Genomic DNA, 14,461 nt, shown 5'->3' with positions numbered 1-14,461 from the left:
AACAGGACATGGGCTCTCTGGACTAGAGCCTACCCCAGTGTTCTGTCCACTCCTCATAGGGCCTGGGGAGCCTGTGCCTGCATGGGCTTGGACCCCACCTCTCTTGGGGGAGCAGCTTGGCCCTCCAGGTGTGTCCACTGCTAGCCCTTGGCTGCCTTTGCTATGCCGAGTATTGCCAGGTGCCAGATCCACTCTCAGGGGATGGGATGTGGATTGTGACTCCTGGCTTCTCAGATGGAGCTCCTGGTGGCCCTCTGCTGCTCGCCCTTCACAGGCGTGTGGCCTGTGCAGGACAGGTGTCACGCAACCTCACACCAGGCCTGTGTGTGACCCCTGACCCTCCACCAGGGGTACCTGGGTCCTGCTGAAGTAGCCCATGTCTGACCCCACCCATACTACCTGTGGCATTGGACCCATCCCAGACCTGTTGTAACGGTTGTGCTGAGCCTTGGCCCTGGACAAGACTTTCATCTGTCATCCAGGGTCTCCTCTGTCACACAGAACCCTCCCATCCACGCAGGACCCTCCCATTTTTCTCTGAGATGAGTGCTTGGAGTTCAGAGAGGCCCTGGCTTCTGCTTATGGTCAGTGTGGGAGGCCACTCCTCCCTAGAGATGCTGTGGGCTCTTGGCTCCACCCACTTGGCTTTGTGCGGGACTGTGTCCTCCTGTCACCTGCACAGTTTGAATCTGTGTTAAACATCTCCTGCTCTTCCTGTCCCTGTCCCTGGGTGCTTTCTGGGTTTTACGCGGCATACCCTGGGTGCTTTCTGGGTTTTACGCGGCATACCCTGGGTGCTTTCTGGGTTTTACGCGGCATACCCTGGGTGCTTTCTGGGTTTTACGCGGCATACCCTGGGTGCTTTCTGGGTTTTACGGGGCATACCTCTTGGCCCCACACACCCATAGCTGTGCATTGTCCTTACAGGACCATCAGTGACGTTCCCTTGATAGGAGCTCTTCCTGCTGTTTCCCTCCATTCCCTGGGGAAGCCAGCAGTGGAGTCAAGTTTTAAGGGTCCCGACAGTGTTCTTGCTCACTCCCTCCCTCCCTGTCTCCCTCCCTCCCTGCCTGCCTCCCTGCCTGCCTCCCTCCCCATGAAGCCTTTGTCTCCATAGTTCAGTTGCTGGTGTGAGGATGTGTTTAGCTGTTTCTCGGGCTTTAACACCCCTAGATCAGAAGGGGGCGTGTTTACTTGCAGGGTTCCAAGCGTGTCCTGAGATCACATGAGATTGTGCTGCCTCCCAGTGGACAGGTGGAGACGGACCTGGCCCTGACCTTCTCTCTGCAGGTGAGTCCCACACCTGGTAATGAGGACCCTCCCTTGTCAATGCTTTGGATATGAAGTCTTCCTCCTTGGTGCCCAGGGCGAGGGCAACTCTGCTCAGTGCTCTGGAGGTGGTGGACTCACTTGGTGCAGTGCCTGGGTGATAGACGTCCCCAGTTAATTCCTTAGGGGTGAGGGACACATTTCCTCATCAGCTTCCTGAGTGGTGGACACACCCTTGTCAGTGTTCTGCATGCTGGTCGTGCCCTTGTCAGCCAGCTGTGTTCTTCCTCGCTTTGATCTTCTCTTGATCAAGATTCTTTTTCCCTCCCTCCATCCCTCCTTCCCTCCCTCCCTCCCTCCTTCCCTCCCTCCTTCCCTGCCTCCCTGCCTCCCTCCTTCCCTCCCTGCCTCCCTGCCTCCCTGCCTCCCTCCCTCTCCCTTTCTTTATTCCTTTTCTCTCTCTTTCCTTCTCTCTTTCTCTTTCGTTTTTTCAAGACAGATTTCTCTTTGTAATAGCCCTGGCTGTCCTGGAACTCGCTCTGTAGACCAGGCTGGCCTCTAACTCACTGAGATCCACCTGCCTCTGCCTCCTGAATGCTAGGATTAAAGACGTGCACCACTATCACCTGGCAAAGGTTTATTCTTAAACAATCAGAAATTCTTACTGATTTATTCTTCCCCCCTCCCATAATGAGGAATAATGAGGTCTATGTTAGCTGATTCATGGCTGTGACAACAAAACACCTGGTCAGACGCCAACTTAAGGGAGGCTTCTATTGGCTCACGGTTTGAGATGCAGTTCCTCGTGGTGGGAAGGCTGGGCTGCAGATCACATCGCATCTGCAGTCAGGACGCAGCGACAGGGATTGCAGTCAGGACGCAGCGGACCGGGATGGCTGGTGTCAGCTCACTTCCTCTAGCCTAGGCCCCAGAGAACCTACATTTAGGACGGGTCTTTCTTTCCACCTCAGGTAACCTAATGCATTCACTCCTGCCTGGAGCACTCCAGGGCCCGTCTCCCAGGCAATTCTAGATCCTTCCAGATGACAGTATCGAGCATCACAAGGAACAAATACATTGTCAAGCCAGAGTTATTTTATTTTCTTGTTTAGCAAAGATTGGCAGGACTATGTGGAAACTCTGTAGTAAGTTCAGAATCCTTTGAGTGCCTTGTGGAGAATGTGGACTGTCAACCCAGATCATCTGCTTCTGGGTTTTGTGCACTACTGCAGTTCACTGAAGTGTAATTTACCAAACGCACCTGTGGCGAGTACCTCCCACCCCCCCACCTTGTCTTCTGAGAAATGTGTATAGATGGCCAGTCTGCTTGGAGACTGGAGTTTAACCCTACGTCCAGAGCTTACCCCAGGCTCTGGTTGTGAGCTCTGAGGATCCTGTGGGAACTGATTTCTCTGAGTGAAGCCTCTGTCACAAGTGCAGGCCCTAGGCATGGGCAATGTACAGCAGATGGAACTAGCCAAGGGTCACCCTCAGAGGGCACAGGGTCACCCCCAGAGGGCACAGGGTCACCCTCAGGAGGCACCTAGTTACTCCCACATATGGGAGATTACCAGATACTTAGGGCCATGTTGGGAATTGTATACTGAGAAGCTGCCCCCGCTTTTCTTCAAATGCCTCTAAACACGTGAACCCGTCCCCAGAAGTTTAGCCGATGTGCTCCACTAGTGTGGAAGTAGAACCCCTGCCACTTAAGCTGAAGGTGGCCCCCCTGATGCTCAGATTCCTGAGGGAGGGTTGGCGAAGGGCTGTGAGGACCGAGACACTGCAGGCCTTAGTGGCGCCAGCAGGTGCTCCTCAGGGAACTTGCTGACGGGGTGGTTAGTGTGCTCTGCGGCACCCGGCCTCAGGCGAGCTTGCCTGTGTCTCCAGTACCCCCACTTCCTGAAGAGAGAAGGCAACAAGCTCCAGATCATGCTGCAGCGCAGGAAGCGGTACAAGAACCGAACCATCCTGGGCTATAAGACGTTGGCCGCGGGGTCCATCAACATGGCTGAGGTAGGTCTCTGGACTGATGTCCGGTGCTCCCAAACGATGAATGATTTCCCTTATGTGTCTGACAGACCATTCTCCGAGTCATCAGAGAATGCACAAGGCTGGACTCCAATGCAATGGCAAGACACCACTCTCTTGCCACTCCCCAGGTCCCCAGTCCTAGGCTGACAGTGTGGCTGTTCCTGTGCCTGCAGCCAGGCACACAACTCTTCCCAGAAGAGTGCTTGGAGCTGAGCCGTCTGCCCTGGACTCCCTCCTTACACAGGTTCCTCCTGGTGCCTGCCCCTTAGTCCTCACCCCGCCCTCGCAGCTCAGATGGGCAGCAGGAAAGTACCTTAGGAGTCTCCCGAGGCCCTGTGTTCTGGGGAGACCGAGAAGACAAAATGGGCTCCTGGGCAGACAAAGCCTCCAAGCAGAGCGGCTGGACATCATTAGCTACAGGAGTAGCCCAGGCGAAGAGGTGGCTCGGCCTTGGCCACTTTGTCCCTGGACTGTCGAACTCTCCTCTTTTGGAATTCCATTTAGTGTCTGGGGAAAGTGCAGGTGTGTTGGTGGCCACCAGAAGTCGGAAGATGGCTGCAAGCCAGGTTGTGGCACTGTCCCCAACCTAGACTACGCCAGGCTTCTGGGCTGCCCGGCACCTGCCCAGCCACTTGTGCAGTCAGGCTCGTCCGCATCCTCCCCTGGCCTAAGCCATCCTGCTACACCCTGTCTCCTGGAGCTTCCTCGCCCTCCTGGCCTAAGGCTTTCCCTCCAGTTTCCTAGGTCATGCTGGCCTGACCATCCCAGAGGCACACCTGCTGCAGCACCTATGCTTTTAAAAGTTGCATGCCTCCTGTGTCCCATCACCCCTAAGCTCCCTCAGCAGCTGTAGTTCCTCAAAGTCCACTTTTCACCCTCCGTCCCCAGCTACCTTGACTTTGAAAATGAAAGCCTGTGGGGAGTTAGGAGGAGGAGGCTGCCCCAGGCTGACCTGGCTTCGGCCTTTCGTTGTGGTGACTCAGTGTCCCAGCTCCTGGTGAGCCAGGGCTCCTTTGTGCTGAGCTGCAGAGGCGAGTGGGAACTGCTGCTCGGTACCCAGGATCACACCTATCCAGCCCCCACCAGCCCAAGATGTTCCCAGTAGCCCTCTGCAGCCAGGGGCCCGGAGTTCCAGGCCAGGGAAACTAGGAACACGAGAAAGGGCTGGCTGCAGAGCCGGGTTGAGGTAGGCAGGGCCTTGTCTGTGCCCATCTTGTAGGTGAAGCAGTGGGTACCGAGTGCGCGTCTGCCTTCCTCAGGACGTCCCAGAGAGCAGAAGGCTGTGCTCAGAGTCGGCATATAGCCTGCCTTTAGCAAAAGTCCTTTTTGTTCTCTGCCCTCCCCTCCTAGTAGAGGAGGCCGGAGAGCAGGCTTTCAGGGTAAAGAGACGCCCCCTTATCCTGACTCATTGATGCACGGACACACACACACACACACACACACACACACACACACCACACCACACCCAAATACCACACACTCCACACCACACACACACACACACACACATACACACACAAATACCACACTGTATCCTGATTCATTCATATGCGGACACACATATTACACACACACACACATACACAAATACCACACTGCATCCTGATGCGGACACACACACACAAATATCACACACACCGCACTACACACACATACTCCACACACATACCCCAATCATACTACACACGACACACACACTTTACATACCCCAATCATACTACACACACACCACACACATACACACACACCACACACCCCATACACATACCGCCCCCATACCCCATTCATACTATACATGACTCACACACACTATACACACCCCAATCATATCACACATACACACACACACCAACCCCTGTTTCACACAAGCCTGGGTGTCCCTCAGCCTCTGTGTTCGAATCCTGGTGCTTCCTAAATAGATGTTAGTTTCCGATCGGGTTGTTGTTCTCACTCCAACCTGAGGTCACCATTGGGGGGGGGGGGCCCAGCACTTAGTGCATCTGTAGAGTCAGGTAAGAGAGGTTTTCCTCCATGTGTCCCCTACATGCATTTGACACACGAAGGCCCAGTATTTGTCATGGAGCTGCTGGTCTGCCTTCCTGGTTTCTTTTTTTTTTTTTTAAAGATTTATTTATTTATTATGAATACAACATCCTGCCTCCATGTGTGTCTGCACTCCAGGAGAGGGCACCAGAACTCATTATGGATGGTTGTGAGCCACCATGTGGTTGCTGGGAATTGAACTCAGGACCTCTGGAAGAGCAGTTGGTGCTCTTAACTGCTGAGCCATCTCTCCAGCCCCATCCTGGTTTCTTTAGTGTTGGTAAAAAATTTTTAAATGTGAGTGTCCTTAAAATTTATTCTCTTCACTGATTAGAGTTGTCATCCCAAATCAGTTCCCAATTTCAAAAATTTATTAAATGTTTATCAGTGCGTGCGTGAGTGAGTGCAATGAGTGTATAGGTCAGAGGATAGTTAGTGGTAGGAGATTTTTTCCTTCTGCCATGTGACTTCCAGGGATTGAACTCAGGGCATTGTATGACAGCAATGCCTTTACCCACGGAGACATCCTCCTGACTTCAGGTACCACTTTTTTTTTTAATCTATAAAATTTTAACATTTGGGTCTGACCAAATGACCCCTGTCAGGGACGGGCCTGCCGCCTGTGCCTGCTTTTGAGGCAGCATGAGGACCAGGACAATATCTAGGTCAGTACTGGTTCCTGCTGTCCTGGCTAGCTTGCTGAGTTCGTTACACCAGTTAGCCAGGGCCTCGGCACTCCAGTGAGCCCTGCCTAGTGGGCTTCTTGTACTGTTGCAGATGTGGCTGTGTTGGTAGCTTTTCCTCCTGAGTCTTTAGACATGTGCTTTCCCAAGCTTGGGTGACCCCCAGTCACACACTGTGGCTGCTTCCGAGGCTCCCTAGCTGGAGCAGTAGATAGAGGTGAATGGGGTGCAGAAGTATTTGAGTGACTTTCACGGGGCAGCAGGGTCGCCAGAGTTGGGTGGTGTTCAGATACCGCCTCTGTCTGCTCATAGTCAGAGAGATACCAAGCCCAACACTGACCTCCCCACTCAGCCCATCTGGTCTCCTCTGGCTTCCTGCTCAGCCTTCTGCTGGGTGTGTGCTGCTCCTGAGTGCTAGAGCTCTCTGGGGTGGCCGCCCCCTGACTTTGGAACTGTGCCCCCCAGGTGATGCAGCACCCCTCCGAGGGTGGCCAGGTGCTGAACCTCTGCAGCAGCATCAAAGAGGCCTCTGTCAAGGTGGCTGAGATCTGGATCGTCTCCCTGTCCAGCCAGCCCATTGACCATGAGGATAGTGCAATGCAGGCTGGCCCCAAGGCCAAGTCCACAGGTGAGTCCCTGCCTTCTTCCTCTGCCCGTGTGTGTAGGAGGGCTGTCCTGTTGTGCTTGGAGAAGGCAGGGGGATGATGTGTCTCTTGCATTTCTCTCTAGCTAGAAACTTTTGGAGAAAGTCAGTGTGTGCTGTTGAAGTTGTCGTAAGCTCTGTGTACCGCATTGTGTAGGTGTCATGGGGTCTGTCATGTAGTGCCCTTGATGCTCTGAACACCTGCGTTCTGGGTGTCCTGTGTGGGGCAGGCGCTCCACAGCCATGGTCTGTTGTTGCCATCACAACTGGGGTCACTGTATTCCCCTGCTCTCGGGTTCCGTCAACCCCACAGCATGTGGCCTGCTGTCCTTAGGCTCGGGGTACTCAGGGCCACAGCACGGGTGTCTCAAGTTCCCCTGGTTTCCCTGGGGCTGTCTCCTGGCAGCTCCCCTCTGCTCCCGGGGGGGCGTTCTGTTGCCGCCTCATTGCCATGGCATCAGGTGGAATCTAGAGGTCCCTGCCTTCTGTGTGCTCACTCCACAGATAACTACTCTGAGGAGGAGTATGAAAGCTTTTCCTCTGAGCAAGAAGCAAGCGATGATGCTGTCCAGGGGCAGGTAACAGTTTGAGCCTGAGGTGGGAGGGGCACCCGACAGCTCCCTCTCAAGAGAAGAGCTTGGGACTGACGGGCACTTCCCGGTGCTAGCCCATGCCACACGGGACGAGGAGGGCAGAAGAGATGTGTGGTACCTGGTTGCTTCCTCCTTGGGCCTAGGGCATGTCAGTAGGCAGCCCTGCTGGGCTTGGGAGTGTTAGCTGCTGACTGACGACCAAGTGACCTCCCTCACACTGCGTGGGTGTGGCGTGGGCCTGCTGTGGGGGGGGTGGGGCGGGATGGGCTGCGGCCCAGGCCCTGTGCACTGCCGTGGGGTGGGCGGGGCTGAGCCTCAGGCCCTGCGCATGTCTACACAGGATCTTGATGAGGATGACTTTGATGTGGGAAAACCCAAGAAGCAGCGGCGCTCGATAGTAAGAACGACGTCCATGACCAGGGTCGGTGGAAACTAGTTTTACTAACACTGGGGGAGGGCGAGGAGGGCGGGCAGCGGCTGGGCGGCTCACTGGAGGCTGTGGGCAAGAGAGCAAACAGCCTCTCCTGAGGACTTTAGCCTCGCGTGACATGTGGCCCAAAAGAGTCTTAGAATTCCCACTTGCCCTCCAGCCAGAAGCCTGTCTATCTAGCACCTGGCTGTTGTTAGTAAAAAATCCAGACAGGATTTTCTCCTGGCTACCATTTCTCATGCCCCACTCCAACTGTATATGGTCATGGAGCCTTGGGGTCTGTAACAAGGCTGGGCTAGCTGCCCGCACCCACAGACCTATATGTATAGACCATTGAGGGCGTTATTTTCCCCATCACCCCAGTGCTCAGACTCGCCATGTGTGGGGACAGCCTGCACAGTGGCCCTCAGTGGGCCCCGGAGCCCCTTAGAGCCCAGGACTGGCTGACATGGGTAGCCCCTTGCCAGTACTGACCAGGCACAGCACTGTCAGCCTTTGGCAGGTGAGGAGGAGGAGGTTGTGGGCAGACCACAATCGGGTCTCCTCTGAACACACGTGGCACCATCTGGAGCTCGTGGGCCAACCTGAGGGACCGTGCAGGAAGCCCCCGCCCCCAGGGTCAGCTCTGTAAGGGTGGCTGAGAGTTCCTGCAGGTCGGTGGCTGGAGCAGTGCCTGCAGCCACCAGTGTGAGCAGCTTCACTGAACTCACAGTGTACGGGTCCCATTGTTTCTTCCACCCTGTGCTGTCCTGAGTGCACTTCAGAAGATGAGGCAGGGCCCACCTGTGGGAGGTGGAGCTGTGGGAAGGTGCTGAGAGCCCAGAGAGCTGCAGAAGCTTCTAGAACTGCAGAGCCACCCTGTACCCTTCCCCGATTGCCCCTCAGTGGGTATGAACTATCAGACACCCCCACCCCCGTGTTTCTGAGTCTGGCCTCAGTTTATGCTTTCAAACACTAAGAATGTGCACGTGACTGCATTTACACCCAGTTCCCACGCTCGTAGATGTGAGCTGCATCCCCTCCTGTCCTTCATTATTGAGAGACAGAGTGCAATTCCTTTCTGTGTCCCAGGAATGTAGCCCCTCCCCCACCGTTCCTAATGTGAGACTCTTGTTCCTCTTGTCTTACAGCAGCAGAACTTCAAGCAGAAGGTGGTGGCTCTACTGCGCAGGTTTAAAGTGTCGGAGGAGGTGAGTGGGCCAGGGCGCCGCATGGCTGCTGAGTGCCCGGTGTCTGTCGTGTGGGGCAAAATGTGCTCCAGGGAAGCTCCAGGCCTGGTCTGGCTCTGCACTCACCGTCTGTGGTGTGGGGTATCGTCCTCTGCCTGCCAGCCTCGATGTGAGAGCCAGCAAGGAACCAGGCTCACGCACTGGTGTTTGTTGAACTGCCAAGTCCTGGTGCACCGGCAGGGAGACCAGCAGAGGGATATCATTGGTTCTTTAGACATTTGAGGGAGCAGTTTCAGGTTCATAGGAAAAGTAAGTAGGAGGTACAGAGAGTTCCCGTGCCCCAACTCCTGCTCTGTGGCCAGCATGTCACAGATTTTTGGTTTCTTAGCGTTTCTCTAATCCCCAGTCTTAGGTATTGAGTTTGTTCATAATCAAAAGAAAAATCACAAAGCAGTCAAAATTCTGGGCCCACAGTAGAGAGAGGACACTTGATCCTCAGAGTGTCACCCACCCTCTACATCACTGTATGCAAGGGCCACACCCCATCACAGCAGGGCCCCGGTTCAGCCCCGGGCCAGCTGTTGCTCTTCACATGTACAGGTATTGAGGGTGGCTCTTCTCAGCCATGGGGCTTTCTGTAGGGCCAGCGTCCACCCTGAAACATCACCGGCCTGTTTCCAGGAATAGCCAGTAGGCCCTAAATCTTGAAGTTTGCATCTCAGGCACACATGCGGCACACAGACAGACAGACAGACACACAGACATACAGACACACACACACAGACATACACACAGACATACAGACACACAGACATACAGACACACAGACATACAGACACACAGACATACAGACACATACAGACATACACACAGACACATAGACACACACACATACAGGCAAAACACCCATACACATAAAATAAAATAGTAATAATTAAAAAAGAAAATGCTGAGTTGAACATACATACATATTTTTCTTTCAAGTACATCCAAAGGATACTGTTGATAGTTAAGAGACTGAAAGACCACAGTACTGGCAGATTCTTATCTGGAGAAGGCTAAATCTTCGTAGACAGGTGGTGGCACACACCTTTAATCCCAGCTCTCAGAAAGCAGAAGCAGGCAGATCTCTGAGTCAAGGCCAGCCTGGTCTACAGAGCAAGTTCCAGTACAGCCAGGGCTATACAGAAAAAAAAATTTAGGGGACACAAATATTCAGATCTGAAGATGGAAATAATGCTACCTGAAAAGGAGGTGTAAGATACTTTACTGAGTATAGAAATCACTTACTGAGAAGCACTCTATTGTCCCCACAGCCAGGATCCAAGAGAGAGAGATTTACTTTCTCTTCCCCTTTTATTCCTCACCTGTCTCATGTACCCCTGTCCATGCCCCAAAGGGGCTTGGACAGCATCTTGGGTATGTGATCTTTCCCCTACACAGATCAAAACATTCTGCCCCTAGACCCCAAAATCCATTTTCTTCCCTCACACAAAATGTATTCATTCTATCCCAACATAAAATCTTTTTAAAGATTTATTTATTATGTATACAGTGTTCTGCCTGCATATATGTCTGCAGGCTAGAAGAAGGCACCAGATCTCTTTACAGATGATTGTGAGCCGCCATGTGGTTGCTGGGATTTGAACTCAGGACCTCTGGAAGAGCAGCCAGTCTTAACCACTGAGCCATCTCTCCAGCCACAAGCCCTTAAAATCTTAATTCACTCTAGCATCAACTCAGATTCTTAAAAACTATAGTGTCTGAGTACTGTCTGGATCAGTACTTGTCCGGGTATGAGCTCAGAGTGTATGCTTCAAAACCAGCTGTGAGACCAGCATAGGCCAGATACTCTGTTCTAAACGGAGAAAGTGGGAGTAGGGTAACTGCTCTCCAGTAAGTCCAAAACCCAGCAGGGAAAATTTTTTGTACATTTGTGTGTGTGTGTGTGTGTGTGTGTGTGTGTGTGTGTGTGTAGAGGTCAGAAGACAACTTGCTGAAGTCTGTTTTTTTGTTCTACCACGTGAGTTGCAGGGATCAAACTCGGGTCCTTAGGCTTGGCAGAAATTCCCTTTACTCTTACTTGACTCAAACACTGAATCTTAAATAAATAAATAAAAAGTATTGATTTATTATATAGGTATGATGTTTGCCTGTCTATATATATGTGCACTGTGTGCATATATCTGGTGCATCCAGAGGTTGGAAGAGAGCATCAGGTCCTCTGGACTGGAGTTAGATAGAGATGGTTGTGAACTGCCATGTAGGTGCTGGGAACTGAACTCTCTTCCTCTGCAAGGGCAGCCAGTGCTCTGAACTGCTGAGCTGTCTTTCTATTCCCCATACTTTGAATCTTAAGGTTATAAAACCCTTCTTTGGTTCAATAATCTGCTCCCAGGACACATTGGCTTGGAGCTGCGAATCTAGGGCCCGGAAGTGCACCCCACAGTATTGCTGGGTGCAGCCTGCAGTGCCTCAGATACCAGCTGTGTGCCTTGTGGCTCTCCCGAGCTGGCCCTGTAGCCAGAGACTGCGGTTCTGCCCCTCAGAGCACAACACTGTTGGGGCTTTTCTGTATTTTACGGCGGTCGGTCCTTTTAGACATGGCCCTGTCTCCATCATAGGCCTCTGCCTGGGACAGCGCCTCCTGTGATGGTGACTTTAATTATTTTTTTATTTTATTTTAAAGATTTTATTTATTTATTATGAATACAACATCCTGCCTCTATGTATGTCTGCAAGCCAGGAGAGGGTACCAGATCTCATAACAGATGGTTGTGAGCCACCTTGTGGTTGCTGGGAATTGAATCCAGGACCTCTGGAAGAGCAGTCAGTGCTCTTAATCTCTGAGCCATCTCTCCAGCTGATAGTGACTTTAAAATGACCGTGTTTCTGAAAACTTTGAGAGTTGGCAGCTGTAGGTGCTGCAGAAAGTGGCCTCCTGTGCTGTGTGAGGGCCTGACACACCTGTGAAGACTCAGCTTTGAGCCTCGGGCAGCGGCTTGACACCGGACTGCCCTCAGGACCTGGGCGTGGAAGCATCTGCGGGTCACCTCCCCCACCCTGTAGAGAGCTCCTCACTCCCCCACCCTGTAGAGAGCTCCTCACTCCCCCACCCTGTAGAGAGCTCCTCACTTCCTCACCCTGTAGAGAGCTCCTCACTCCCTCATCCTGTAGAGAGCTTCTCACTCCCTCCATGCATATGGAACTCTTCTGACTATTGTGACCAAATGGACTTAATTTTTAAAAATACTTTATTTTAACTGTGTGTGTATGTGCACATCTGTGTGAGTGTTTGTGCACATGACTGCAGTGCCCACAGGGGACAGGAAGGCATTGGGTCCCTGGAGCTGAGTTACCAAGAGCTGTGACTCCTGAGAGTCTCTGAGAGCAGCACACACTCTGACCCGGAACCCTCTCCACCTCCTGCTTTCACTCTCCAACCCGCTGTTTTGCACTTTTCCGAATCTTTAACACATGGTTCTCTTGATCCTATCTCATTTTCCCCCTGCATTTTATTATAAACTGTCAAGAGAGGTAACTTGGCTCCCTCCAAATTGGAGGCTTATTTTGCCAGATCCCTTGTTTTGTCATTTACAAGTTCTGTCTTCCATAAAATACCCAGACCCAGACCCTGCAAATCTACCAGCCTTTTTCTGCTTTGTTGAAAATGATCTTTCCTCCGGTTCCCAGAACCACATTCTTTTTCTTTTTGGGTCTGCTCTGTTTTTACCAGTGTCCTGTTCACCACCACACCACATGCAGTGACTCCTGCTTCTCTGTGCTGGTTTCCGCCTTCTGCAAGGGCCGATCTTCTTAGGCTGGGCAATGGAACAGCCAGCGTGTTTTGCTCATGGTTCTGGAGGCTGGAAGTCCAATATCAAGGCTCAGCGGATTCAGAGTCTGGGGAAGATGTGTTCTTCAAAGATTGTGTGTGTGTGAGTGTCTGTGTGTGTGTGTGTCTGTGTTCAAAGATTGTATGTGAGTGTATGTATTTGTGTGTGTGTGTTCAAGTGAGTGTGTATAAGAGTGTGTGTGTATGTGTCTATGTGTCTGCGTGTCCATCCTCACATTGGAGACAGGAGTCCACTCCCCCAGCCCTTTTCCCGTGGTCAGTAATCTTCTGAGAGTTCCACTCTCATGCGAGGCCTTCAGCATGCAGCTCAGAAGTTTCTCTGCATAGACACTCTGACGCCATCTCTGTGGGAAACACCTCAGACTGAGCCAAGCCTTGATCAGAATTTCCTGGGAGAACAGAAACACCATTCTACCAGGCCAGGAGGACTTTCTGGCAGAGAAGTGACTTGGTTGAGGGGATGATGACAGGGCTTCGTGTGCTGCCCAGGTTTGACTGCCTGTGCACTTCACAAGGTGTGAGCGCTGTGTGCTGACACACGGGGTAGTCACACCCTGAGGTGACCTGAAGTCTGAGGTTAGAGCGGTGAACACCGGGGATTGGAACGTGGCTCAGTGAGGAAAGCACCTAGGGCACAGACACAAGAGCCTCAGTTTTGTTCGCCAGCTTTTCTTTCTTACTCGTTTTGCTTTGGTTTTTATTCTTCGAGGCAGGGTTTCTCTGTATAACAGCCATGGCTGTCCTAGAACTCTGTAGACCAGGCTGTCCTTGAACTCACTGAGATCCACCTGCCTCGTACTCCCAAGTGCTGGGATCAAAGGTGTGCACCACTAAGCCAGGCTTAAAGGAAGATACTTGCTATCAGCTTCTGTCCTGTGAACACACACGCACACGCACGCGCACGCACACACACAGGGGAAAAGCAAACACAACTGATGTTTGGCAATTGCATATTGTGCTGTGGCGCTGTCTGTCCTGTTCCTGCCCCTCACCCACCTTTGCTAGCTCTCAGCTGCCATCCAAGCAGTGGCAGAGGCCCTCACACATGTCACTATTGCTGTAGGTCTTAGATTCGGAGCAGGACCCTGCAGAACATGTCCCTGAGGTGGAAGAGGACCTGGACCTTCTGTATGACACGCTGGATGTGGACAACCCCAGCGACAGTGGCCCTGACATGGACGATGATGACAGCGTCCTTAGCACCCCCAAGCCCAAGCTTAGGTAAGCCATGCCAGGTTGAAATACTCACTTTAATAAACTTGATCCTACACAGAAGGAATCCTGAGTAGCCTGGCAATGTTGTTCTGGAATGATCTGAGTTGCCCTGTGACTGTGACGCATGTTTAACCCTGGGGCACTGTGGGCTTCCCATAGGCTAGACTGACAGGGACATTGGGGCGAGGTTATAGTGGTTGGACAGCGCCAGTCAGCTCTCCCATGGCCAGAAGAGAAGGATGCCTTTGTAGAAAGGCAGGTGTGGAAAGGCAGAACTACTCCCAACCCATTGGAGCTCGGTCTGTGATCTTTTCACAGGGCAGAGTATTTCTCAGGGTGCCTGCATGTGCATTGGGAACTTCAGACAGGCAGAACCATCTGGAAGTGGGGAGGGGGAGTGTCTGGGAAAGGGCTTGAATTGGAAGGTTCTCTGTGAGGCCAGAGCTTGGTCCTTGAGGCAAGCTGTGGAGGGATAAATGGCCCCAGGTTGTCCCACTGTCCCACTGTCATCAGTTTTGAGGTATAC

The 14,461-nt window shown here is 52.5% G+C and overlaps 1 protein-coding gene across 10 annotated transcripts in view; it reads left to right on the top strand.

Moving 5' to 3' along the window:
- The window catches only part of Pacs2 (phosphofurin acidic cluster sorting protein 2), a 60,725-nt gene that overhangs the window by 29,062 nt on the left and 17,202 nt on the right, over positions 1–14,461 (top strand). For 8 of the 10 annotated variants that reach the window (XM_040742336.1, XM_040742343.1, XM_040742337.1 and 5 more), the window contains exons 3-9: positions 1,201–1,290; positions 3,160–3,285; positions 6,495–6,657; positions 7,177–7,250; positions 7,606–7,686; positions 8,826–8,885; positions 13,784–13,941. In XM_040742336.1, the coding sequence (XP_040598270.1) occupies positions 1,201–1,290; positions 3,160–3,285; positions 6,495–6,657; positions 7,177–7,250; positions 7,606–7,686; positions 8,826–8,885; positions 13,784–13,941 (752 nt within the window). The remainder of the gene's footprint in view (positions 1–1,200; positions 1,291–3,159; positions 3,286–6,494; positions 6,658–7,176; positions 7,251–7,605; positions 7,687–8,825; positions 8,886–13,783; positions 13,942–14,461) is intronic. The other 2 variants (XM_040742338.1, XM_040742345.1) reach the window with 1 other exon arrangement.

Source organism: Mesocricetus auratus, unplaced genomic scaffold (assembly GCF_017639785.1).
Source record: "Mesocricetus auratus isolate SY011 unplaced genomic scaffold, BCM_Maur_2.0 Super-Scaffold_15014, whole genome shotgun sequence".
Lineage (NCBI taxonomy): Eukaryota > Metazoa > Chordata > Mammalia > Rodentia > Cricetidae > Mesocricetus > Mesocricetus auratus.
This window is presented reverse-complemented; position numbering and strand designations above follow the sequence as displayed.